At 51.1% G+C, this 26279-nt stretch overlaps 5 protein-coding genes across 8 annotated transcripts; 3 read left to right on the forward strand and 2 right to left on the reverse strand.

Moving 5' to 3' along the window:
- The first annotated feature begins 641 nt into the window (after positions 1 to 641).
- TTLL9 (tubulin tyrosine ligase like 9) lies at positions 642 to 4838 on the forward strand. Of its 2 annotated transcripts, XM_053453238.1 has the most exons (14): positions 642 to 798; positions 1182 to 1228; positions 1392 to 1484; positions 1644 to 1755; positions 1841 to 2026; positions 2115 to 2183; positions 2262 to 2352; positions 2501 to 2541; positions 2838 to 2925; positions 3112 to 3170; positions 3249 to 3445; positions 4143 to 4256; positions 4337 to 4461; positions 4541 to 4838. In XM_053453238.1, the coding sequence occupies exons 1-14, from the start codon at positions 784 to 786 to the stop codon at positions 4606 to 4608; spliced, it is 1305 nt and encodes a 434-aa protein (XP_053309213.1). In that variant the 5' UTR covers positions 642 to 783; the 3' UTR covers positions 4609 to 4838. The 2 variants fall into 2 exon arrangements, with proteins under 2 accessions (XP_053309213.1, XP_053309212.1); XM_053453237.1 differs by having other exon boundaries at positions 2115 to 2352.
- On the reverse strand, positions 4757 to 6515 carry PDRG1 (p53 and DNA damage regulated 1). The gene is made up of 5 exons (XM_053453239.1): positions 6196 to 6515; positions 5755 to 5827; positions 5449 to 5523; positions 5292 to 5372; positions 4757 to 5183 (listed from the first exon to the last, which is right to left on the reverse strand). Exons 1-5 carry the CDS (start codon positions 6283 to 6285, stop codon positions 5095 to 5097), a joined length of 408 nt encoding a protein of 135 aa, XP_053309214.1. The 5' UTR covers positions 6286 to 6515; the 3' UTR covers positions 4757 to 5094.
- A 637-nt stretch (positions 6516 to 7152) lies between these two features.
- XKR7 (XK related 7) lies at positions 7153 to 9432 on the forward strand. The gene is made up of 3 exons (XM_053454180.1): positions 7153 to 7648; positions 8038 to 8237; positions 8325 to 9432. Exons 1-3 carry the CDS (start codon positions 7311 to 7313, stop codon positions 9272 to 9274), a joined length of 1488 nt encoding a protein of 495 aa, XP_053310155.1. The 5' UTR covers positions 7153 to 7310; the 3' UTR covers positions 9275 to 9432.
- A 2529-nt stretch (positions 9433 to 11961) lies between these two features.
- On the forward strand, positions 11962 to 17793 carry CCM2L (CCM2 like scaffold protein). Its single transcript, XM_053454179.1, has 10 exons — positions 11962 to 12098; positions 12534 to 12701; positions 12787 to 12870; positions 13085 to 13268; positions 13893 to 14431; positions 14985 to 15117; positions 15230 to 15293; positions 16373 to 16520; positions 16775 to 16913; positions 17108 to 17793. The coding sequence occupies exons 1-10, from the start codon at positions 12066 to 12068 to the stop codon at positions 17362 to 17364; spliced, it is 1749 nt and encodes a 582-aa protein (XP_053310154.1). The 5' UTR covers positions 11962 to 12065; the 3' UTR covers positions 17365 to 17793.
- A 520-nt stretch (positions 17794 to 18313) lies between these two features.
- On the reverse strand, positions 18314 to 24923 carry CSNK2A1 (casein kinase 2 alpha 1). Of its 3 annotated transcripts, none has more exons than XM_053454183.1 (13): positions 24787 to 24923; positions 22822 to 22999; positions 22222 to 22333; positions 21961 to 22062; positions 21821 to 21871; positions 21651 to 21710; positions 21274 to 21357; positions 21084 to 21194; positions 20827 to 20928; positions 20129 to 20229; positions 19883 to 20031; positions 19714 to 19800; positions 18314 to 19426 (listed from the first exon to the last, which is right to left on the reverse strand). In XM_053454183.1, the coding sequence occupies exons 2-13, from the start codon at positions 22920 to 22922 to the stop codon at positions 19311 to 19313; spliced, it is 1176 nt and encodes a 391-aa protein (XP_053310158.1). In that variant the 5' UTR covers positions 22923 to 22999; positions 24787 to 24923; the 3' UTR covers positions 18314 to 19310. The 3 variants fall into 3 exon arrangements, with proteins under 3 accessions (XP_053310158.1, XP_053310159.1, XP_053310160.1); XM_053454184.1 differs by having other exon boundaries at positions 24794 to 24912; XM_053454185.1 differs by having other exon boundaries at positions 24749 to 24899.
- Between the last annotated feature and the right edge of the window lie 1356 nt (positions 24924 to 26279).

Genomic DNA, 26279 nt, shown 5'->3' on the forward strand with positions numbered 1-26279 from the left:
GGGCATCAGACGAGGAGAGAGGAGCATCGGGGAGGAGAGAAGAGCATCAGGGATTTGGGAGAGGGACTTGATAAACTAAACAGGGACACTTGGCTGAATGACTGAGCTGCTCATTTGCTCCCACTAGTGGCAAGTTGTGGTATTCTGATAATTAATGCAGAAATCAATAAATCAGGATCTTTCTATAGGGTGAGAGACACACGCATATTATACACACATATACACATATCACACACATATTATACACACATCACACACATATTATACACACAGATATACACACATCACGCACATATTATACACACAGATATACACACATCACACATATTATACACACAGATATACACACATCAAACACACACACACACATACGTATTTATACACACACACACACATACGTATTTATACACACATCACACACACAAATACGTATTTATACACACACACACATCACACACACAAATACGTATTATACACACAGATACACACACATCACACACATGCAGATACACACATCACACACAGACACACATATATTATACACACATCACACATGTGTCTTGAATAATCATAACTCTTTATAATTTTAATACAATAGGAACTGCCCGCCAGCAACATGGCTGCCGTTTGCGATCCGGCGACACTTTAGGGCGGAAGTTGCGATGCTGCCCGGACTCCACCACTCAACAGAAAGCGCGGAGCGTCCGTTACCAAAGAAACCGAGCAGCCCTCGTTCGGTGGGGAGCTGGCAGCCCGTTATCAGCCGACACCGGTGCGAGCAGCATGTCCAGGGGCAAGGTATGTAAATGCACATATATACACTATATACACTGTATATATATATATATATATATATATATATACTTCCCTACACACATTTATATATATATATATATATATATATATATATATATGTATACACACATACATATACATACACACATATATATATATATATACACATCCCTAGACACAAACACACACATTTATATATATACACCCTCCTACACACACACATATATATATATATATACACATGCATACTATAATATATATAATAATATGTACACAGCACGCAGACAGGGCAGAGTGGCTTCCGTATGTAGAACATCTGTGGAATTGTTATGGTAACTGCACCTTTTTGTGTGATAGTAATACTGACTTCTCTCCGTCTCCTTTAGGCCGCTGCTCACAGAGCTCCGTACGGGCACCAGAAGCTGAGGGACCGGTATGTGCTGACCTCCCGTCCTGCACCCCCCTGGCCCATCCTGCACCCCCCGACACCTTTATCTCGGGGGCAGTTTATCCCCCCCGCATTTTTGCGGTTCTCCTTGCAGGAGGGATCCGCTTCCTGCGTATTTATATGGTTATTCTGTGTGTTTTTGTCCCAGGGAGCCCCGGGCCGGCGTCCGCTATAAGTGTGCGCTCCTCAACACCATCGCCGACGTGCTGCAGCAGAGGCCGGGCTGGGTGGAAGCCAAGGAGTAAGAAAATGCACCCGCGCAGACCACTGCGCCTCCCGTTGCGCCTCCCGCCGCTTTAATCGTCGGCTCCCCGAGCATCGTGGGTAACGTATCCCGCAGCCGCCGGGGGGCCGGTAGCGCCTGCGATTCCTGACGATGGTTTCCGTTGCTCTTCCGCAGAGATGGCGAGTGGGATTTCTACTGGTGCGACGTGACGTGGCTGCGAGAGAACTTTGACCACATTTACATGGATGAACACGTGCGCATCTGTCATTACCGCAACCACTACGAGGTAACATGTGCATCGCCATGTGCCCGGCTCTGTGACATTTCTCTGCACAGACCCCATAAAATAATAAAATGGCCGTTATTTACAGCTGACCCGTAAGAATTACATGGTGAAGAACCTAAAGCGGTTCCGGAAGCATCTGGAGCGGGAATCGGGGAGACCGGAGGCCGCCAAATGTGACTTTTTCCCCAAAACATTTGATCTGCCCTCGGAATATCATCTCTTTGTGGAGGAGTTTCGCAGAAGTCCGGGGATTACGTGGATTATGAAGCCTGTGAGGACGGGCTGCCGGGGTCCCGGGGTTTGGGAACGCACCGGCGGGACCAATTCTTGTGTTAATACCCCCTACCCCCTCCCCATAGGTGGCCAGGTCGCAGGGACGCGGGATATTCCTGTTCCGGAAGCTGAAGGACATCATGGACTGGAAGAAGGTGAATATCCTTTGGGTAAAGAATTTTGCCCCGGGGGGGGGGTATATTGAAGCTTCTAACCCCCAATCTGCTTCTCAGGACGCGGCTCGGAGCGACGAGACGAAAGACGAGATCCCGGTGGAGAATTACGTGGCTCAGCGTTATATAGAAAACCCGTATCTGATTGGAGGTGAGACCATGCAGCCCTAGTTATTACAGCGTCCCAAGAGAGCCTGTTTGTTTCCATGGTTACTTTACGCCTTCCTAGAACCGATGTCTTTATAAGGCGTGACAGGGTGCGCAGTGCCGTATACACAGACGGGCTCTCTATTTTACAGGGAGGAAGTTCGACCTGCGAGTTTATGTCCTCGTCACGTCGGTAAGACTCGTCCCAGCGTGTCCTGCCGTGTCATGCAGTGTGCATGTATGTGACCCTTCCTGCCCACCCTGCATGTCTCTTCCCCGGAGCGTCTTGCCCTGTGCGCGTCTCCTCTCGTCCCCGGAGCACCCCGCCCGTCTCCTCTCTTCCCCAGAACGTCTCGCCCGCGTCTCGTCTCTCTCTTCCCCCCAGAGCATCCTGCCTCGCACCCATCTCCTCTCTTCACCGGAGCGTCTCGCCCCGAGCGCGTCTGTCTTTGCTGTCTCTTTAGTGACATGCACGCTGCTCTCCCGCAGTACGTCCCGCTGCGTGCCTGGCTCTACAGGGATGGATTTGCACGATTCTCAAACACACGCTTCACCCTCAGCAGCATCGACGATCAGTGTATCCTTCCTGTGACTGGGGTGCCGGGCTCCGGGGATACCGCTGGCAGAAGCTGCAGCATATTGTGTCTCGGGGGGGGGGTAGATGAAGCACCGCAGCCGGCGCACACTATACGAGTAGAGCTTCAGTTTCTAAATTGGTTTAGAAGTTCTACCAGAATTTGTTTTTCTCAGCACATGGACTTAGATATCCACTTAACCAACGTGGCTGTCCAGAAAACGGCCCCTGATTATGACCCTGAGAAGGTGAGACGACCTGCCGCCGCGGTAGGGGGGCGGATACACGCTTATTCTGGATTAACAAACCATCTCCACGCTTTACAGGGTTGCAAGTGGATGATACAGCAGCTGCGGCAATTTCTGACGGCTCGGCACGGGCCCGAGGCGGTGACCGCCCTCTTCCAAAACATGGATAACATATTCATCAAGAGCCTGCAGAGCGTCCAGAAAGTCATCATCAATGACAAGCACTGCTTCGAGCTCTACGGCTACGACATCCTGCTGGACGAGGACCTGAAACCGTAAGGAAGAGTAAAGACCCCTCGCTGCCTCCCCCTGCGCAGAGCCAACGTGTAAGACCCCTCACCCCCCCGCACAGAGCCAACGCGCATGACCCCTCACTGCCTCCCCCTGCGCAGAGCCAACGTGTACGACCCCTCACTGCCTCCCGCCGTGCAGAGCCAACATGCAGGACGCCTCACCGCCTCCCCCCCCGCGCAGAGCCAACGTGTAAGACCCCTCACCGCCCCCCCCGCTGCGTAGAGCCAACACGCACGACCCCTCACCGCTCCCCCCTGCGCCGAGCCAACACGCACGACCCCCCCACCGCCTCCCCCCACGCAGAGCCAACGTGTACGACCCCGCAGCGCCTGCTGACATTGAACTTGCATTGGTGAGTGTGTTGCTGCCAGTCGTGGGGGGTCGGGACGAGCGCTCACTGATGCACAGATGTTGTATAAAACCAATCATTTTTAATGCACAATATTGTTAAAAAAAACATATAAAAAAGATTTCATTGAAATATGACATTGAATTTATGTACCAACACCAAAAAATGCTGTTGACTGTTTAAATGATTGTTTTTATACGATCCAACACCTCGCTACTGTGCATTCTTCCGAGCATCGGGGAACTGCTCTCTGGAGTTGGTGGCCGCCGTTGGCTTTCTTTCTCTCCTTTTCTCGTGGCTTATGCAGGCCTTCTCAACTCCGCACACAGGTGGCTGCTGGAAGTGAACGCCTCACCATCTCTGACGGCCAGTAGCCAGGAGGACTACGAGCTAAAGTACCGTCTACTGGAGGACACGCTGCACGTGGTAGACATGGAAGGCAGGTGAGGGCCGTGTGTGTTTTGTTACCCGGTGGCCCATCTTTCTCTCCCCGCGACGCTCTCTTACGGCTCTCAACCTTTAGACTATCAGGGAAGGAGAAACGAGTTGGGGGCTTTGACCTAATGTGGAACGACGGCCCGGTGTCCCGGCCCGACGGACAGCACGACACGCTCGGCAGCGGATTCTTTGTAGCAAATACTCATTTAGGTGAGAGGATGGCATTCCCCGTAGATATTACCGGGACGGATGGCGCGTCACGTCACGACTGCCACTCTTTATCTTCCAGGCTGTGTCAACGACCGACAGAAGCAGCTCCGGCAGCTCCTGAAGTCCGGCCCGGCCAAGAAACCGTGAGCTTTCCCGACTCCAATAACTTGGAATTCAGCTTCTAAATACTGCGATCACTGGGACTGGCAGTTTAACCCTCTCACCCCCGGAACACAGGGCAGCGGGCCAGGCCCTGGAGGACGCGCGACACGTGGCGTGGAAAGAAATATGTCCGTTTCCAATGGATGTATTTTTATTGTTTATTTTACATTCATCTATTTTTACCAAAAACTAATAAAAAAATATTTTTCCTCTGACTTGCTGGACTCTTCATTACTGTGAGAGAGTGAGTGAGTGTGCGAGAGAGAGGAGGGTCTATGTAAACCAGTTAAAAAGGGACATAAAACGTTCTGCACCAGAACCCGCAGCCACGCATGGACCTCAGCGATACGCGGCGGTTAATTAAATCCTATTTGCGCTGAACATTAATCTCCATCTCACTGCTGAGCGGGGGAGGGGATCTTACATCCAACGAACGGCGTGCGGCTCCCAGAGAAAGAATTTGCCGGCCGCTCAGCGAGACTCTCCCAGCACTTTCTTAACTGCGTTGATTTCTTGCGGGCTCAGGGGCGTCAGATCGAAGCCTTTTAATTCCGGTTTACCTGCAGGAACAATGATGTATAATACCGGGGGGGCCACAGAACCCCAAACGGTGTCCGGGTGGCACGGCACCCCACGTGACATCCCTGAACGTGGCGTCTCACGCTTACCTTGCGCCTCGTATAATTGGTTCACTTTGGCTTTTAGGCCGCTGCGGAGTTTTCCGATTTCCTCGTCCAGCTGCTTCTGGTCTTTAGAAGAAAAAATGTCCATCAATCACATAAAAGGCCACCAGCCTCTCCAGGACCCCATTAACCCTGCGCTCACCTCGCTCCAGCATTTCCTTGGTTTTAGTTTTAGGGAGCTTTATGAACATATTCCCAAAGCAGACGGTCACCGCTCCTAGAACAGAAGAGACGGACGTTATTGTGAGCGAGACAGCACCAGACAGCTGGATCTGAGCAGAGGGACGATTCCATGGCATTCCGTATCACGTAGCAGAACACACTTCTCACTCGCATAGACTCACACATGTAAGCCTGACATGATGAGTGGGGAACCTTGAACATGACACCCCCTTGCATGTAAGCGGCCCTGCTGTGTTATAAGGCACATTTAACATGGGGGTCTCACCGGGGGCAGCATCTCTGGACAGCGCTCTCAGAGCTTCTCTGTTCTGATTCCGTTTAACGTCCAGATCCACGATCTGTAAGAATCGGTCACGTTTCAGCTCATCATGTGGACGGTAAACATCTCAACACTCCCGTTATTTGTCTCCCATACTATAATTTCCCTTCTGCTGCTTTACCGGCCATCTTAGTGTTTTCTGTTTAGCCCACGTTTCGGCCACTTCCTGCCCTGTCTGCCAGCCTCAAACTATGAAATCACCGGTGGAAAAAAACGACAGCCAGTCTGCCCCCTCCTGTGCCACCATCACCCACATGTCTCTTCCTCCTGGATACCCCTCCACGTTGCAACTACTATTTATGTGTCATGCCATACATCTACTAACACTCCTTCTACATATACCCTCCTCTGTCCCCGTCTGCCCCTGTATACGCCCTCCTCTCTCACCTGCCGCCTATCCCCCAGCACGTCCTCCGCTCTCCCCTCCACCTCCTGCAGGAAAGCCAGGACGTTCTCGGGGACGCTGAACTTCTCCATGACAGACAAGTCCTATCATGCAGCTGCTTCCGGTACTGGTACGGATATTATACATCACATCCGGTAGCGTACTGGTTGTTGTGGAAACCCCGGACAAAAAGCCTTCGGGGTACTATAATCCTTTGCAAATACAGTTAACGGGGCCCAGACTGGATTTAACTGTTTGCAGCCCAACTATCTGCCAATAGCCTCGTCTGCCCCGTAATGAGTCAGGGCGCAGAGTGAGTTATGGGCAACAATAAATCTATGGGGGCAATAAATCATGACACCCCCGGGTCGGAGTGTCCCAATTTACGGTCTGCCGTCAGGGTAAATAAAAGTAACGGCCGGGAGATCCGTATCTCGAAACACTGAAGTCACATTAACCCCTTCTCTATCCTGCCCCTTATTGTAAAGCCGCGGGGTGACCGATCACCGGATCCCCTCAGGTCTCTCCCGATCTGTTGCTTTCCGGAACCGAAAGAGTCCTGAATGTTTTCTGCTGAACGCGGACGGAGCCCTCCGGCCTCTAATGCCCCGGAACCTGCTGAACAGAAGAGCTCGCAATCAGTGTGCCGCCCCCGCCTGCCCCGAAGAGCTCGCAATCTGTTGTTAGGCTGCGGTTGGGGTCAGGAAGCTCCAAAGCGGGCTGCCTGTTAATGCAGGGCCTGGGGGTACCCATCCCCCATCCCCGTCCATTCACCAGCAGCCAGAGACCGGGCAGGAGATTCAGCACCGCGGACAGCTGCCCCACCGCGTGCGCAACCCAGACAATTACAGCCCGCGATTATTGCGCCGGCGCTTCTAATACCCCTGCCAAGTCACCCAGATAGCGTCCCTGACACGGGGTCAAATACCGGGGGTATTAGACGGGGTTGATGGGGCAGATGTGCTGGGGCTGCCCTCCCTCATTAAGGGGGTAACTGAGGTCCATCCCTGGAAGGCATTACAGTGTGAGGTCATCCACGTACACTCTGACGTCACGCTCACCCGGTTGGAGGGGTTCACGGGAGCGGGCGTGGCCCCGGAAGTCGGCTCCTCCCATCATGGCCGCGGAGTCGGCCGGCGCCCGTGTGGCTCCCCGGGGCCCCCGCTACTCGCTGCGGGACGGCCTGTGGCTGCTGGCCGCGCTGCTCGTCTTCTTCTCGGACGGGGCGTCGGACCTGTGGCTGGCGGCCGATTACCTGCAGCGGCGGCGGCTCAGCTGTTTCTGGCCCACCGTGCTCCTGGCCCTACTGCCCTCCCTGCTTACCCAGAGCCTGAGCCTCAGCTGGGCCCTCAGCGACCGCGGAGCCCCGGACCCCTCCAGCACCCGCCGCTGCCGCCTGGGAACCTGGATCCTGCAGGGCACCGCCCACCTGCTGCAGCTCGGCCAGGTCTGGAGGTGAGGGGCCGCGCCATGGGAGGGGCTACACCGGGGAGGGGTCTCTCCAGGGAGGTGCTACACGGGGGCGGGGTCGTTTGGGGAGACAGATGGGGAACTAGCAGTCACTGGGCCGGTGGGGGAGTATGAGCAGTCACTGGCCCAAGGACGGGGGACACCAGCACTCACTGGGATGGGGGGCACCAGCGCTCACTGGGATGGGGGGCACCAGCGCTCACTGGGATGGGGGGCACCAGCGCTCGCTGGGGCTGGGACAGGGACAGGGGGCACCAGCAGTCACTGGTGCAAAGAGTTGAGAATCCATGTGAGGACTCAAGGTCCACATAGCTAATGAAGCGGTTGGTTTCCGGATGTTTCCACTGCGTCACATTGTTCTGCTCCCCCGGCAGGTATCTCCGAGCTCTCTTCCTGGGTCTGCAGAGCCGTTGGCAGAGTGAGCAGCAGAGCCGCCATTTTTACTGGCGAATGATGTTTGAGAGCGCTGATATCAGCATGCTGCGCCTCCTGGAGACTTTCCTCAAGAGCGCCCCCCAGCTCGTCCTCCAGCTCTGCATCATGGTCCAACAGGGCCACGTGGAGCCCCTGCAAGGTGAGCCATGGCTGCCAAGTGTGGCCTCAAACTCAACATTTATAACATTTCTCTTTTTAATCACCGCGGTATCTCTTTTCCATTCAGGTCTTTCTGCCTCGGCATCGCTCCTCTCGCTGGCCTGGATGATTGCCTCCTATCACAAGGTGTTACGAGACTCCCGCGATGATAAGATGCCGATGTCCTACAAGGGAGCAGTGGTACAGGTGCTGTGGCACCTCTTCACTATCGCTGCCCGGGCATTAGCGTTCTCGCTCTTCGCGTCCGCCTTCCACCTGTATTTTGGGATCTTCATCGTCACCCACTGGTGTCTCATGACGTTCTGGATCATCCAGGGCGAGACCGATTTCTGCATGTCACGCTGGGAGGAGATCATCTACAACATGGTGTTGGGAATCATCTACATCTTCTGCTGGTTCAACGTGCGAGAGGGTCGGACCCGCTGCCGCATGACCATATATTATGTCATCGTGCTGACCGAGAACGCCGTGCTCACGGGTCTGTGGTACGCCAACCACGGCGAGCTGTTCAGTGACTTCTCCGCTCTGCTCATCGCCTGCACGGTTCTCTGCAGCTTTGCTTTCGGGGTTTTCTTCATGCTTATTTATTACAGTCTTCTGCACCCCAATGGGCCAATGTTTGGCCAACCCAGTAGCAACTGCGTGTTCACAGAGGAACCCGAAACCTCCCGGGTCCCTCCCACTGAAGGTTCTGAGAGCCTCCCTCGTACCCTACCCCGGACTACAGGGCAAGAGAGGGAATGGGTACCAGGGGACAGGGACAGTTGTGGCCCCGTCTTCCAAGTACGTTCTAGTGTTCCACATACTCCGGTGACACGCGTTCCCCGGGCGACGGGGCCCGTCATTCGTATAGATCTTCCACGCAAAAAGTATCCGGCTTGGGATGCTCACTTTATCGACCGTCGTTTGCGGAAGACCATTCTGGCACTGGAATATTCCTCCCCAGCTACACCTCGTGTTCAGTATCGAAGTCTAGGGGCCCCTCAGGAGCTTACTGAGTATGAGACCACAGTGTGACCCTCTTCTCCTACCACAAAATTAGGAGACGGACTGAAGGTCATTCTTCAAAGCCTGGAAGTTTGGATTGGACCCAAAGATGGCGACTGGGGCAGTAGTGGTTGGGGGTCACAAGAAGCCACAGAGTGTCAGGAGAGGACAGGGGACGGAGTGGAGAAGAGGTGCTGTAGGGTTAGAGACCTGGTGCAGAGGAGAAGACATTGTGGACTCTGCCCCTGTGTGTTTGGGTAACGGAGCGTACGTGAATATACATGCACATGCGTGAGTGTTTGTGGGTGTAAAGGTGACGTATCTTCACTGCACGCCACTCACCTCCATGGGTAAAAATTACTTTCACCAAAAGATCCATTTTATAGCCCAAAAAGAGAGTCCATCCAAAATCCAGAAGCATATCCTCTCATCCTCTCATTTGCATACATCACGCATGAAATTACAGCAAAATAGTTCAAGGTCTGTCCCCGAAACAGAATATACCTGTGGGGGGGGGACAGAATAAATAATGGGGTCCGTGCTGAGTGCATCCACAAGGAACATGCTTTGGGAACACGATTATGTAAACCTGGTCCCACGCGTGTGCACGAGTACTCGCCCGGTTTGGCGCATGTGTGCCAGCCCAGTCTGATGCGCATGCACGCCCGGTGTACAGGTATAACGATCTGTGTCATGGGAATCACGTGTCATGTCAGACATTAACGGATAAACCCGCACATTTCAGCTCCACAGAACACGCCTGTAAAAGTCGCGTGTTATAATTCAGGGCTGCATTTACACGGCAGCCGCTCCTGGGTCCGGTTCATGCTTTTAATGAATGTCCGACGCGTCTCCGCTTTTGCTGCCATTTCATTAAATCGCATTCCCTTCCTCCAGGTTTTGGAGCCAGATGGCCCCCAAACCCTTTACCTTATTCGCACCCGTCTGGGGCCGGGGGCTCAATCAGTGTGACACGCTAATCAGACAGGTTTAGGGTTTGTTAGGCTGCGCTGTGCGCTGAGGTCTGTCTCCAACCCGCCCCGTCGGGGCAACAGTCTGTTCTGTGCCAAGGGCTTGTGTTTAGCGCCTGGATCCGCTTCCTGGTGGACATAGAAACACCCGACGGACTACTTATCCTAAGCTGTATGTTTAATACCTGGGAACTGTTAATGTACACGTATGAAACATGTGTGCACCTTGGGTCATGTTTTTTTCTGCTATTTGTAAGCGTTGTTAAGTACCCCAGGAGGGTAAATGTCTCCCGTGTTAGATGTGGAGTGGGGAGATGCTCTACACGTCTTGAGTCCGCGTGCGTGTCGGTGCAACAGCAATAAGGAAAAGCAATATTTGGTGGGGAAGGGCTTCCGAAGAGAAACGTCCGGGGAGGTCCCACACGGGATCCTTCCTCTCATGGGGGTTTCACTAAGGTTGGTTCTAAGAGCCGTTCATGGACATCTCATCGTTGTGGTTGGACCTCATTGTCTCCTTCCATCCATGGATCTTCTGGAAGCTCTGTGGATCGCACTAATTACATTAAAGGGTTAAGGGCTTACGTTTGGGGCAAATCATCTTTATTTACTGAAATAACAGTTTCTATTTATTGTATCAGATCACGAGGTTGTTTAGTCTAAACGTGGACAGCTGGTGGTGGACGCGGCGTTTGCTCGAGGTGCTGCTCCAAGGACCGCGCGCATCTGTCTGCTGGGTTTCTGGGGATTTTATAAGTTGGTCCCAAGATGTCCAGGTTGGGAATCTTTTAGTTCCCCAGTTATGGTGGGAAATCCCTGCGGGGCCCGTGGCTTGTCGGGTGGTGGGCCGGTCTCCTGGGCTGTTGAGTACGTGGTTTGTTTTCCTAGTTGGTGGCTCTCTGAAAGTTTAGTGGCGATCTTTTGATGATTCCGACAACCTCTGATACTCCAGTTTTATTGACTATGGTTCCCAAGATGCTCCTCCACCACATTGACCTGCTAAGCATCATGGGCATTGTAGTCGGGACAGGGGAAGCCGGTGGCCACTCAGTCGTCTTATTGTACTGGAGAGTTAGTCTGGTCTTCCCGGACACGTGCGATTTATTATTCATTTTCCAGATTCAATTTTGGGTCATTTTCTTCTTCGTCTTCTTTTTCTCTTCTCTCCGTTTTTTCTAAGCTCCTGATTTGTTGGCTATTCTTTCCAGGTTTCTGATTGGACGATACATTTTCCAAGCTGCTGATTGTAAATTTCTTATTTATTCTAGTGCCTGAGTCCCTGTTTTCACACAGAACTGTCACTGTAGCCCTGGTTATGTGTACAAAATATTTAATTTGGGGCAAAATCAGGATTCTAGGGATGTTTTTTTTTTCGTAATCACTGATTTTTTGTAAATTTTTCATTTGGTGCTACATGATATAATAAAGTTAATTTCAATACTCGGTGTAAAGGATCTCATTCCCGTTTACTGGTCAGTGGCCCGTTCCAGGGGTGTCTCTCGCCGCCCATTGATCTGTCCCCTCCATCCGTTGACTCTGATTTCTGTGACATTATCACACCGGCAGCAGCAGGAACTGATCCCGGCAGCGACCTGGTGGAGTTTCCTCTGCAGGGAAATAACAAAGGATGTGGGACTCGGAATAGGAAGAGGAGGCAGAACGAAGCAGATAGGAGTAGAACTGATTACACTAGAGAGGGAGAGAGACGGGGAGAGAGCGTACGAGACGAGGCACAGACAAGAAAGGGCCAGTGAGAAGGGACCTCAGGACAAGGAGACACCAGGCAGGGCTCTGCAAGAAAGCAGATCGAAGGGACCGTACGAGAGCGAAGAAAGTCGGACGGACTCGGAAGCATGGATCAGCAGCAGCCAAAGAAAGGGAAGAAGGTACAGTGCATGCGCGAGCACCAGCAGGACAGAGAAAGGGATGGACCCTCAGGGTTAGCAGGCAGATTCTCTGGGGGAAGAAGGAGATTGTGGGGGTCAATGGGGCAGATTTTCTGGGTTTGGAACTGGTCTCTTCATATTAAGCCTCTAAAATGGTGCTTTATTCATTAATATTCCTGCTTGAATACAGGTTACCAAGTTTAGTCCTGTTTTTCTGTTTTGGCGTATACACAAAATCAGCAGAATAAAGTACTTTCAGGCAATTTAATAACATTATTCAGATATCGGTGATTAACCCACAAAGGCCGCTCCCTGCGGAGGACATTCAATAAATATGGATTATAACTGTGGTCTGCCCGCTGTCCCCGCTCTTCACCTCCCCTTTGGGTCGCTAACCTAAATCTGTCCTGCTCCTCCATTTATTCCGATTTGCAGGCCTTGGTTTCCCCCATCAAGCGACTGGTTTTCCCCAAATCTGCCCGTCGTTCCGCCGCCAGGAACAGCAGCTATCGGCGCCCCCTGCACTCGGTGCCTGTCATGCCTCCTGACTTTTTGCTGGACCCCCAAATCCTCTTGCATGACTACGTGGAGAAGGAGGTCAAGGTAATTATTGCAGATACAAGTCATTCCTCAATAAATATCGGCCACGGAGGAAGGGCATTAATCCCTAATCTGTGTCCCTGGGCAGTTTTTAGGTCATCTGACGTGGGTTGTCTCCTCTCTCAACCCAACCAGTCGAGACGAAGTTCTGCAGCTTCTGGACACAGCGAGGGTAAGAGACCAGCTTCATAAAGTAAAGCCCCGGGCCACCAGCCATCAGTCCCAGGTCCATGAATAGTCCCCCTACCAGTGGTCACCATACTGCAATCCGGCTTCCACGCAAAGGAATGATGAGCTTTACTCAGATCAGGGCCAATATATACCTCTTTATAGAAGTCTCCAGCAGCCATTAATAAGATGCCCAGCAAACTTCTGCTTCTCTACAGCAACTGAAAGAGCTGCCGCTACACTGCACGCCGGAGCAGGACAGCATCCTCAGCATGTCGGCTCGCAGCCTCCTTCTGACCTGGAGAGACAACGAGGAGCTGATTCTACGTATTCCTACCCACGAGATCGCCGCCGCATCCTACGTCAGAGATGACGCTCTACACCTGCTGGTCCTCAAAACAGGTGGGTTCACCCGACTGTCCGTCTGTCCCTTGCAGACCCGTCTGTCCTGTTGAGGAAATTCACCTTCTTGACCCTTCACATGGTTCTCGTGCAAATGACGGCCTGAACCTGACTTTTAAGGGAGGTCCTTTAGGGTTCATTGGTGAGGTTGTCATAATCTCGTCTTGACCTTGAACGCATGATGATAGATCCCTTTTTACAGATTTTTCCAAAGAGCACTGCTTTTAATGAAATATTGAAAGGGTGCCACATCTAGAAGACCTATTTATCAAATGAAACAAATTAAGGAGCAGTTTTCTTGTTTCTAAGTTTTAAAAATACATTACTTTGAGAATGTGGCCCATTTTCTGTGAGAATGTCCCTCAAATCTCCATGGGGACCCCTATATATCACGGAGAGGCTAGTTTGCTGAAACAGTCGCACAACCTGTGGGTGCACGCATATACGGGCAGGTCGGAGAAAAATGATGGATGGAAGGAGCTAATGAGGGTGGTTAAAACCCAACTGTATTCCAATAGACGTAAAGCTTTGAGGACTTGCTTTAGAAGATCGTGACCTCCCCATAGACCTTCGCCCTGTACTCTCTAAGCTTTTACATTGTACCCCTTATCTCTGTCACTTTAGGACTAGGATTAGACCCGGTGCCTGCCGCGGGAAGTTTGGAGAGAAAGCCGCCGGCTGGAGCTTCCGATAGAGGGAAAGGAGCAGACAAGACCGGCCAAAAACCTGCAGGAGGTGCCATGGAGCGGCGGCACACGATCTGCAGCTTAGACTGGAAAAACGCGCATGGCTCTCCGGACGGACGCCCCAAGGGAGGAGGCAGTCTGGAGAGGAAACAAGTTAGCGGCAGTTGGGAAAAGAGACGAGGAGGACCTGCATGTGGCAGCTGGGAGAGAAGGATGACATTCAGTGGCAGCTGGGAGAGAAGGCAGCCATGCGGGGGCAGCTGGGAGAGAAGACAACCAAGCGGAGGAAGCTGGGAGAAAAGGCAGCCACGTGGAGGCAGCTGGGAGAGACGGACACCTTTTGGGGGCAGTTGGGAGAGAAGGCAGCCTGGTGGGGGTAGCTGGGAGAGGAGACATGTTGGGCAAAATCCTCTGGATCCAAAAGAACCAAGACCAGATGCCTACTGCAACTTGATCATCCTGGCTGTGGAGAACAGGGTGAGTGAGGACCCAACCTGAGAACATCCGGTTCTGTTCCTTAAGTCTTTTTTTTTTGTTTTTACATTTCCATCATTTAGTGTTTTTATAATTTCATAATTGCGGGGTATTTTTTCATGGTCATGCTATTGATCTTAGATAGCTCTGCCTTCGGTTCGCTCGGCAGCAAACTAGGAGCAGTATCCCAAAACTCTCCTGATGAGCGAAATTAGTCTTCATTTACTTGTTAAACAAAATTCTTAAAGCTGTTCCTATAATCCTGAAAATCCGAACCATTTTCATGAGAAATAACCATCTTCTTAGCAGAGAACATCTTGCTGGATTTAACGGGTTCTTTCACCAAAAATTTCCCACATTTTTGCTTTGATTGGCACCCAATCCATGCGCAGAGGGCTCCATTATAGAATATACCTCAAGTTGATGTGGAAAGGAACTCTCTTCAATCACCCCTCTGAACCTTAACTGTGTTAATGATTTTAGATTCAACTCCCTCTCTGATAAAGATTGATCACTGACGCACCCTTAAAACCGTCTAATTTTATTCCCCACGCAGGACGCGGCAGAGGAGACCTGCGCTCTCATCTGTCAAGTTTTTCAAATCATTTATGGAGACCAAAGCATCGAATGTGTGGACCGGGCCGGGTATCACTACACATCCCCTCCTGAAAGGCCGTGGATTTGCAGATGTGAGTCTTGGCTGTGGAGCAAAAGGCTGATTCATTATGTACTGGCTGGGGATAATGGGAGTCTAGTAAGGACCGGGGGAGGCGGCTTGTCATGCTGTGCTCTGTGTTTCAGGCGACAGTTCACACACTGATGGGACATTTGCTTACGATGCAGATTTCAGCTGCTGCAGCTCCTTGTAAGTCCCCATGTCTGCTGCTTGAGTTACACACTAGATGCGAGCCGTCTGCTGCTTGCGTTACACCCTAGATCTGAGCCTTCTGCTGATTGCATTACACTCTAGATCTGAGCCGTCTGCTGATTGTGTTACACTCTAGATCCGAGCTGTCTGCTGATTGTGTTACACTCTAGATCCGAGCAGTCTGCTGATTGCGTTACACACTAGATCTGAGCCGTCTGCTGCTTGCGTTACACACTAGATCTGAGCCGTCTGCTGCTTGCGTTACACACTAGATCTGAGCCGTCTGCTGCTTGCGTTACACACTAGATCTGAGCCGTCTGCTGCTTGCGTTACACACTAGATCTGTTTGTTGCTTGTGCTACATGTTAGAGCCAAGTAGTCTGCTACCTCCATAATACACTTAATCTGAGCCTTCTGCTGATTGCATTACACTCTAGATCTGAGCCGTCTGCTGATTGTGTTACACTCTAGATCCGAGCTGTCTGCTGATTGTGTTACACTCTAGATCCGAGCAGTCTGCTGATTGCGTTACACACTAGATCTGAGCCGTCTGCTTATTGCGTTACACACTAGATCTGAGCCGTCTGCTCCTTGCGTTACACACTAGATCTGAGCCGTCTGCTGCTTGCGTTACACACTAGATCTGAGCCGTCTGCTGCTTGCGTTACACACTAGATCTGAGCCGTCTGCTGCTTGCGTTACACACTAGATCTGTTTGTTGCTTGTGCTACATGTTAGAGCCAAGTAGTCTGCTACCTCCATAATACACTTAATCTGAGCAGTACGCTGCTTGCATTATACGCTTGATCTGAGCATTACAGGCTACATTTCAGCCGTTTGTTGCTTGTGTCATGTTAGATGTAAGCAGTCCGCTTACATTACACACTAGATCTGAACAGTCTGCTACTTGCATTATACGAGCTAAGCTTGCATTTGCCATGCTCTCCATCCCTGCACCCTCTGGCTCTGGTCTCCTCCTCTCACCCTGGTCTCCCTTGCCGTGCCCATGTGAATTCCACTGGTCTTTCCATTCGGCCCACTTACTTTCTATCCTCCTCCCACGTCTTTCTTCTTAGTAACGGCTCCCACGATACCTTCGAGGTGGATTTTAGTGGGGACTCCACTCCTTCGTTTGCCGTGTCCCGGCAGAGCCTGGCATCCGCCGGCAGTGAGAGTGAGCAGAGCGGAGTGGCCCTGGAGCAGCTGCAGGAGTACATGATAACCGTAAGTCTGCCCCCTGCTGGGTATCATGGGTATTCCCACCGCAGCAGCTGAGCCTCGATAGGAGATGTATTCAAAACTATCACGAGGGCCTACTTACAAATGTGAATGTTTATAAAAGGTGGTCTTTACACTACAGCGACTAATGGAACAGTCCAATCGGAAGGTTTCTTTGGTTACTATGGGAACAGTTTTTACACATTGCACCACATGCTTGTCATGCGGATGTGACAGTAACTTTGTTGCCTTCCCTGCAGTTGCGGAATAAGCTGTCACCTGTAGAGATCCACCGCTTTGCGTGTCTGCTGCGAGAATACCGTCTGGGAACGGACGTGCAGGAATACTGCCAGGAACTGCTCCACCTTTACGGGGACAGCCGGAAATTCCTTTTACTGGGTAAGAATCAGGGAGCGAGGAGACACAGGGAAAATAGAGACGTGAAACCGGGAGGGACTCATATGCACAGTGTTTTGCGTACAGGGGTAATAGTTTTGTGCTTCTTCTAGACACCTTTAGCCTATATCAGTCCCAGTACCGGTTCTGCTGGATTGAACGACAGGAGGTGGTTGACCTTTGTGTTTCCTCCCCAGGCCTCCGACCATTCATACCAGACATGGATATTGGGTACTTTGAGAGTTTCCTGGAAAGCATTGGAATTCGGGATGGGGGGATTCTGACCGACAGCTTTGGGAGGATCAAAAGAAGCATGAGCAACACCTCCGCCACGGCAGTGCGCAACTACGACAGCTGCTCCCCCAGCTCCTACTCAAACTCCTTCAATCGGATGATGACGGACATTACACATAACATCGAGGCTCTTGCTCAAGATGATGAGGACTACCTGTGAACAAAGACCCTACGACTCCTGTTACATTTACAGGATGCTTCACTGGAGAGCATCCAATCCCAGGGAACTCTCATAACACCTATATTCTGTATTTCCATACGCTGCTCTTGTATCTGGGAAGAAACTTTTTTTCCATTTTTATCTCCAGCGCATACAGAATCCTAAAGATCTTGAATGTTGAGGAGTTTCATCCATCACGCAGGGCTCATCAAAGCACCTGTCCCAGCGGCACCGATCATGTCCCACGGATGGATGCCACTTCCAGAAAATCCTGTTGACGGCGTCCGCTCCTCTCTCATATTATTCGTTACTAATAACCGAGATACTCCATGAGTATAGATTCCCAATTCCTGCAATTTCCGAGGACTCTGAGCCGGCGCACGAGTTCCAGTGTTTTATTGTAAATAAATGATTCCAAAATATTTTACACTTCTGCAAATTATGTCATTCATTACAGACCGTACGAGACTAGAGGGTAACCCCAGGCTGTATCTGTGAGAGGCCTTTAATTCTTTATCGTCCCGCATAGTCCATTTCCGACACTAAGCCAGGTTTAAGACAAGCAGGGAGTGAAAGCCACTCCCCCGCCTATCACTAAACGGCAGTATAGAAGAATAAAAAAAAAAAAATTAAATACCAAATTTCTGCTGTTTTTAGAGAGATTTGATAGAAGCCGTAGAAATACTCCTTTCCCACTACCAGCCCCTGGGGCAAGAAGAGTGATGTCCGTCTGCAGAGACACAACCGTTACTTGAACACGGAGAAGCGTCTCTACGAGGAGCTGTTTATGCTCCGCAGGGGAGGTACCAGTATGTTGAAGGAAACTGGTTTAAAAAGGTATCAATGCCATCAATCAAACCAGGGACACAGTAGCTTTAGTCAGGATAAACCCAACTACCCTCACCCAGCAACCAAAGAATGCGCTTTAGACAGCGTACAGAACCTAATCTTGATAAATAAAACCATGTTTATTTACACCAAAGAGTTCCAACATTAGATCTGTCACATGTGAAGAGAAAGCGTTGTGTCACTGGGACATCTCTCTGATGGGGTGCAAGGGTCAGGTTTGGAGTTTAGTGAAGCAATGGGCTGTTTGCCAGGCCAACTGCCTGCTGTAGGGAGAGCCCCAGGGCAAGCTGTCTGGGGAGGTGCCATGGGGGGATAATTTGCCATTTGACAGGATTAAAGAGGGAACTTTCTACACAATGGAATAAAAAAAATGGCAAAGTCTCACCTTGCCAACCGTCACTGTAAGAATGGCACGTGTTGTGGGACAGTGAAGGGAGGATATAGTGTGTAGCACAAGGACCCTCTGCTTGTGTCATTACACCAGAAAGTAGTGGCAGGGCAACAGGGACCCAAAGCTGACAAAAGGGGGGCTCTGTTCCGATTGGGAATACCATGCAATGTAGGAGCAGCCAAAGGCCAGACAGCGACGCTCCCCCGCCTAGCCACCAATATTACTGACAGTCACCACAGAGCTGGACCATGTCAGAGCCCAGAGCAAAAGTACATGGCGGAAATCCAACTAGCCCCCCCACAGCAAGTGGGGCAGAGATAGGGAGAGGGGCATTGAGGAACAAAAAAAATCCACAAAATAAAAAAAACACTATCCATGAAACAATGAGAGGAAATATCAGGGCAGCCCGTGACCAGGAGCCATGAGGATAGAGCCAAATCCCAGAGACACGAGGGCCCGTGACCAGGAGCCATAACAAAAGTAATAAAAAAAAAAAAAATTATTCAGCCTATAATATTTTTTATATATATAATGACAGAACTACTATAAATCCACAAGCAACTGCTCAGACACGGCGCATCCAGGGGCTTCTTCTCTTGGGGTGGCCCCCTCCCAATCAGGTGGGATGAGAGTCAGAAGGGCCAAGGAATAGATCTCATCCACCCCCTGCAGCCCTCCCCCGAAGAGGCGCCAGGACAAAGGTCTCCTACTGGGGGGCTCCGGCGGCAGCTGCGACAGGCGTCCCCAGGGGGTTGGTTGCAGAGATGACGGGTGATCCAGCTAAAGAGCCCAGGGCTGAGGGAGTTGGCACCGTGGAAATCCCTGAAGAAAAGCAAGAAATCAGTCAGGAAACTCAAGGACCGCATTGCACTTCCTATAATCTATCCGTCCCTGTTACTGGGCGACTACCAACCCGAGGGCTAAGATAACGACTAAAAGGGCACAGGATCTACGGCAAATATAAATAACCTGAACAGGAACGGAAACCTGTTTCTGCGCGACAACGCAAACACTTTCATAGAGGGTTATTGCCCCCAACACAGCGCAGGTACCCCCGGTCACCAACTGGTACAGCCTAAAACAGGAGCGTCGCAAACACCGGGACTCACCTGACATCATACTGGCGCTACTGACGGGTGTGCTGCCACCGGGCATATTAGAGGAGCCCATTCGGGACTGGTCCTTCACAATGGGATCTGGAGAGTGGAGAAAGCGGTTAGATTCCTAGAATTGGGGACCCAGATGAAAGGGTACATTTAGATAAATCTCATCACTCACAGAAGTACTGATGGTCCATGGCTTCGCGGGCAGTCAGCCTTGTCTGGTGATCATATCGCAGCAGTTTGTCCAAGAAGTCCAAGGCCTCGGGGCTGACCAAATGCTGATTCTCACTGTGCACAAAACGCTCCCACCGTTTACGGGAATGCCTGGAGAAGGTAAAAGGAGGGGTAAAAAGCGTGAGCAGGAATCAAAGAATGACAAAGACCCTCTGCCTGAGCCACACGACGCATGACGGACACTCACCTGCCTAAGATATCATTAAAGCGTGGATCCAGTTCAATGTTATATTTGTCGATGTAATCGTACAGATCTTCGGTCCCCAGTACTTTGGCTATTCTCACCAGCTGGGAAGAGGAAGGGACAACAGCCTCACAAAGATGCCACGTTTCACCACAATGTTTTACAGCCCTTTTTCAACCAGTCCCTAGTCTGAGGACCATCTCATGGCTAACGCTTAATAAGCCCTACGGCTCCCCCTGCTGTGCACCACGGGAACAGCAAGCTGGCCACATACCCAGAAACCGCCACCATACCAGAGCAGGTACTGTTTATATCGAACCGTCGGGTTTAAAGTTTGCATGGAGTGTGACGTGATAACACAATGCACATATTATATACTAATCCATAAACCTAACGGAAGATTCTTTATGAAAGTGAATTTATACAACACACAGCAGAAGAGGAACAAAGCAGCCTCAACAATGCCAGGACTGAGCACACGACAGGATTTGTGTAACCACTATGGTATCTCAACAAGAGATAGGGTTAGACGACAGGATAAACAAAGGCCTTTTATGCGAAACAGAATTAAGGACCTCTGGGATCACCGACCGCTCATGTCCACCATCATCTGAATACAGACAGAAGCGCCAAGACACCAGACTGACATCTTCCATCCCATACAGGACCACCTAACAGTCAGACCACCTTCAGCTTCTCACCTGGTCATAGTTATCGTGCCCGTGGAAGAAGGGCTCCTTTCTGAAGATCATGCTGGCCAGCATGCAGCCCAAGCTCCACATGTCCAGACTGTAGTCATACATCTGCAAGACATTTGGACACCTCAATGTACCATTCAGTGCCACACAAGGCCCCCACGCAGCATACAGCCCCCTGTGTGTAATCAGAGAACTCCCACCCAGCCAGTCCTCTCCACACTCCCAAGTATAACGAGCCCCCAAAGGCAGCTCTCAAGTACCTGATAATCTACTAGCAGCTCAGGGCCCTTGAAGTATCGGGAGGCGACTCGGACGTTGTATTCCTGTCCCGGGTGGTAGAACTCCGCCAGGCCCCAATCTATTAGCCGCAGCTGTCGGAGGAACACAGCGATTAAATGAAAAGAGCGCTCAAGGGACAAGGGCAGGGGGTAGGCGCATGTCCGGACATACCTTTCTGTGCTCATGGTCGATCATTACATTGTGAGGCTTCACATCTCTGTGCATGATGCCCATACTATGGCAATAATCCAGGGCCTGAGGGAAAATATAATTAGTGAACGCTACGAACGGGGAACATTCAGCACTTATCTTCATAAAACACTAACGGCGGGAGAGTTCACTACGCAAAAACCCCACAGTACGCATAGTATATGCCCACGGTACGCATAGTATATGCCGAAGTACGCCAAAACCCCACGGTACACATAGAATATGGTGAAGTACCCGCGTACCAAATCATTGACCACATAACCAGCCGGGCCACTTACAGGACGACACACATGCTGCTCGATCAAAGCACTTACGATAGGAGGCACACATTTACTCACCTTTAATATTTCATACATGTAGAACCTAATGTCATAGTCTGTTAGAGTCTGGTACAACTGCTGTGGGAAGCAAAGAAAACAAAGGTCGGTGATGTCTCTCTGGGATTATAACACCCGGGTCAAGGGTGCGTCCATAAACCCCGCTCAGCACGAGATACCCCAGGCCTCACCTTAAAATCTGTATTGTTCACATGTTCAAAGACCAAAGCCGGTGTTCTGGACTAGAAGATAAAAGAGAAAATACAGAATCAACCTCACTGCACCCGTCCATCGCTCACCCGCCATACCAATGGGACCAGCGCCCGCTTACCACAGGATCCTTCACGATGTCTGCCAGTGTGATAATGTTGGGCCCTCCGCGCAGGTTCTCCAGGATCTTGATCTCACGTTTAATTTTCTTCTTCTTCACGGGCTATAAATAATGCGTGGAGGAGAGGTGTGAGGAAGCGGCAACAAGCCACACACTCCAGATAAAAGGTGCAACACTTCCCAGGCAGGTCTAACAGCATAAAAAATACTCCGATAAACCAGGACTAGCTTGCGCGGAACATCAGACACTGGCCCCACTCACCTTCAGGATTTTCACCACCACCTTCTCATTGTTGGTGATGTTAATAGCTTCGAAGACTTCACTGTATTTGCCTCGGCCAAGTTTCCTGACAAGCTGATAATCATCCTGGTTCCTAAAGACAGCGATTCATTGATTTTACTAAACATTCCCGGCACAGAAAGTACCCCCCTGCCCCGGCAGATGGATGTATCACACCGGACCGGGGCCCTTACCAGCACGGTGACTGAATTGGGCAGAGAATGTGGCACGAATCCCAATGGCTCACTAATTGCTCCTCCAATTTTGTTTAAAACAGTTTTGAACCTGGCAGAAGTTGCCACACCAGGGGTACCCCGGGGCAGGAAGTCACATCCACCCAGGAGGTGCAGGGACCCTGAACAGCAATACAAAGGATGCTGCCACTGGCTGCAAGCGGTTTATAAAATTCGTTCCCCAAACAAGACCATAACCCATAAGAAATCAATACTTCGCAGAGTGTTGGAAGAACATAACGAGTGGCCTCTAACAATATGTTTGGGGCAAGAGTTCCTTCCTAATCGCCCCTTATAACTCAGGCCTCCTCCGTTTCGGCAGAACATGTAGAATACACACGATACTCACCCCCACTCTACAACATGTGATTCGTAGTCCCAATATTCCCGAGGTCTGTGCGTGTTCACATCCGTGTAGACACGGGCCCGGCTTGGCACAGGTCCCGACATGGCAGACTGCTTGGCGGCCACCAACAGACAGCGACTTTGAAGACCCAGAAGAGAGATGCTGCAGACGGAGGATCTTGCTGTAAGACAGAACAGTTAGAAAAAGCTCAGTGTAACGAACCCTCCAACCAAACCGGTAAATGTAACACATTCTACCCAGACCGATCCACGTATTAGATTTCATGGGTACCTTTACACGAGACGAGGCTACACAACGGCCAGGAGGCCAAACAGATAACCAGAAACATCTACACCAAGTATCTCCTCCCAGTTCCTCGTACCCCGGGGTAACGCCAACTTCCATCTTAACGCTTAAGAGCACTGCCGATCGTGGCCTCAACAGAAGGTAAAACATACATGTCCAACCAGGAACACACCACCCCATGTGCGCCTTTCAAGCTCTGTCGCCATACATATTGAAAATAGTATTACTCGGTCAGACACGCAAGCAAAACTAATCAAAATGATGTCACCCCTCCCCGACCGGTCTACAAGGAGACGTCTCGCTGCAAGACACCAACATGCATAGAACAGGGTGCCCATAGCGCCAACAGGACGCCCAGCAACTTCCACCATCTTCACATCAAGTAATCCTCCAGAACGCAGTCTGATCATCAAAGTTATTACTACAACCGGCCTAACCGTCACCGACGTAAAAGCCACCGGCAACCGAGCTACATGCAAGAAGGGGGCAGAATTCCCACTTCCGGAAGTCACAGTACTTATGAAACACATATGATCGTTATTTTTCCATAGTAATTTTAAGCTATTTTCGGAGGTTTCTGGGTCGTACAGAGCCAGCCAACAGATCCATAATACACCAGGCTTCCAATGCTTGCGGGCCGGACAGGACATTCAGGCCATTGGCTAGTGAAGCTGAACCAAAGGGCTTGCACTTATTTCACTAATTTTTCATACCCATCAGTAACACTAACGCGATTCTGCCCAGGAACACACCTGACAATATTTAAATACCCCGCGGGGCAGCATGACCCTGAAAATTGCTTTGCAGACTAGACCGGCACATAATAAAGCCAACGCTGGCCAAGCCAGTACCAGAGCCCCACAAACCCACCGCAACCTCCTAACGGCTGCAGCCCCAAAACAAAGCAAACTGCCCACCCCTGCAGCCCCCAGCTAACCTCAACTGCCTCCGCAGCCCCCGGCCAACCTTGACTGCATCCATGGCCCCCAGACAACTCATCGCACAAACCCCTGGTGCACCGGGCATCAAAACTAAACGCTCCATCCCTGCCAGCCATACACGTCCACCATGTCCCCAACCTACTCCCACTTCATCAGGCCTTGCTTACTGGAGCCAACCCTACCTCCAGGACCCCAATCGCTGCCTGCATCAGGAGCTTCTCCCCCGGGCCATGCAGCCTAAGGTTCCCCCACAAAACCCACTACAACCCCCGGCTTCTGGACTCCACATTTACACCCCAAACCTTCCATCTGCAGCTGCCCACCCCCTAATTCCTAAAGTCCCCATCACCCCCACTACCGATACCCCATTCACCCAACTTCAACAGCACATGGAGACCGCGAAGCAATTACCCCACAATGGACCCAGAGCAGCCATTGACCCTTCAAGCGGCCCCTTCAAATAGACCTTAATGCTCACATTCTCCCCCCTAACCACACAGTGGGTATCACCGAGGACGTCTTAGGCCTGACCCACGGCTCCTGCCCCTTGTTGCCCCGGCCCTTCCAGCTCCCCCCCCGGGAGGAGTTTCCCCCCCTCCCCTCGCTCACACCCGGAGATGGCGGCCTCCGGCTCAGGCTCTGCTCTACCCCACCCAGAACTCTCCTACAGTCCCTGCAGAGACCTGTTCCACCCGCGGCCCGGTTCTGGCTCCCGTCCCACCCCGCACCTGCTGTTCCCGCTCCCCGCGGCCGCCGCTCCCGCCGGGATCACACAGACAATATGGCGGAGACACACGGCCGCCAGCCGCAGGGACCACAGCGAGGCTGGCAGGAAGCGGAAATACACTCTACCCGCTGCGGCGGCCTAGCAGGGCGGGATTCTGGGCGCCATGTTGTGTGTGGCGGTGGATCTGCAACAGTGGTTCTTAGTAAAGGCGTCAGAGAGGCCTAACAAACTAATGAAAGACACAGAAAAGAGAAATAAACACTATGCACGAGTTTAGCGGTATCTAGTCCTGCAGCCCGAACATACTGGCTCCACCTGACTAAGCAAAAATACGATTCCAGTCTCAAAATGGCCGCCAGCGAGGACCGGCGCTGAGCGTACGCATGTGTGATGTAGCCTGGAGCGCTGGTACATTCTGGGAAATGTAGTTTAGTGTATTCATTTGTGAGGCAATTGATCCTAAAGTTAAAATAATAAATACCTTTTATTTAAGGGGGATTACCGTGATTAGGGGACACCAGAAATGTTGCAGGAACATACGGGGTTTGGGATAGTAGATAATGAGGACAGTATGGATGGATGGGATCTGTCAGGGTGTTGGGGGAATTGGGATCCGTGCTGTAAGGTACGTCATTTGTTGGACCTGTTTTAAGCTACTATCGATGGGCGGGGTTTGTAGGGGTAAGGATGACAGTGATCTACTGGGTGCTACTATTTGTCACGATCAGCAGGAAGGGATCCACTGGGGTTTAGTAAAAGGATCTACTGAAAGCCTGGCAGTGATCTACTGGGGCTAGTAATAGAGATCTGCTGGATGGGATCTACTCGGGTTTAGTAAAAGGATCTACTGAAAGCCTGGGGTTAGTAATAGGAGTGATCTGCTGAATGGCTGCAAATTATCTACTGGGTGTAACTAATAGGAGGATCTGCCAAAGAGCAGGCCTGGATCTGCTGGGCAGGTAGGGGTGACAGGAATCTGTTGGGGGTAGACTGGGAAGTTCCCCATAACATATACATTTAAATGCACGTCTCTCCTCATGGTGATCAGCACTATGACGCCTTCAGGTTATATTTGCAGATCCTTAGAATCATTATTTCTGTTTCTAAACCGCTAATGATCTTTCAAAAACTGAACTCGTTATCTTCCCTCCTTCCATCTCCACCCCGGAACCTGACTCCTCACAACAGACTATCTCTCCCACTAACCAGACTCCTTCGGGGTCGTCCTTTCCCTCATCCCCCTCATTCAGTCCCTTGCCAGATCTTGACACTAAAACATCTCTCCCATCTGCCCGCTCCTCACCGAGTCCCGTGAAAACCCTCCTTCATTCCCTTATCATCTCCCGCCTGGACTATTGTAACACTTTTCAAGTCTCTCCTCTACAGTCTGTCCCACATGCTGCTGCGAGGCTTATCCTCCTCACACGCCGCTCTGCTTCTGCTTCCCCACTCTGTGATCCTCCACTGGATCCCGATTACCTTTAGAA

The sequence above is a fragment of the Spea bombifrons genome, chromosome 13 (genome assembly GCF_027358695.1).
Source record: "Spea bombifrons isolate aSpeBom1 chromosome 13, aSpeBom1.2.pri, whole genome shotgun sequence".
Lineage (NCBI taxonomy): Eukaryota > Metazoa > Chordata > Amphibia > Anura > Pelobatidae > Spea > Spea bombifrons.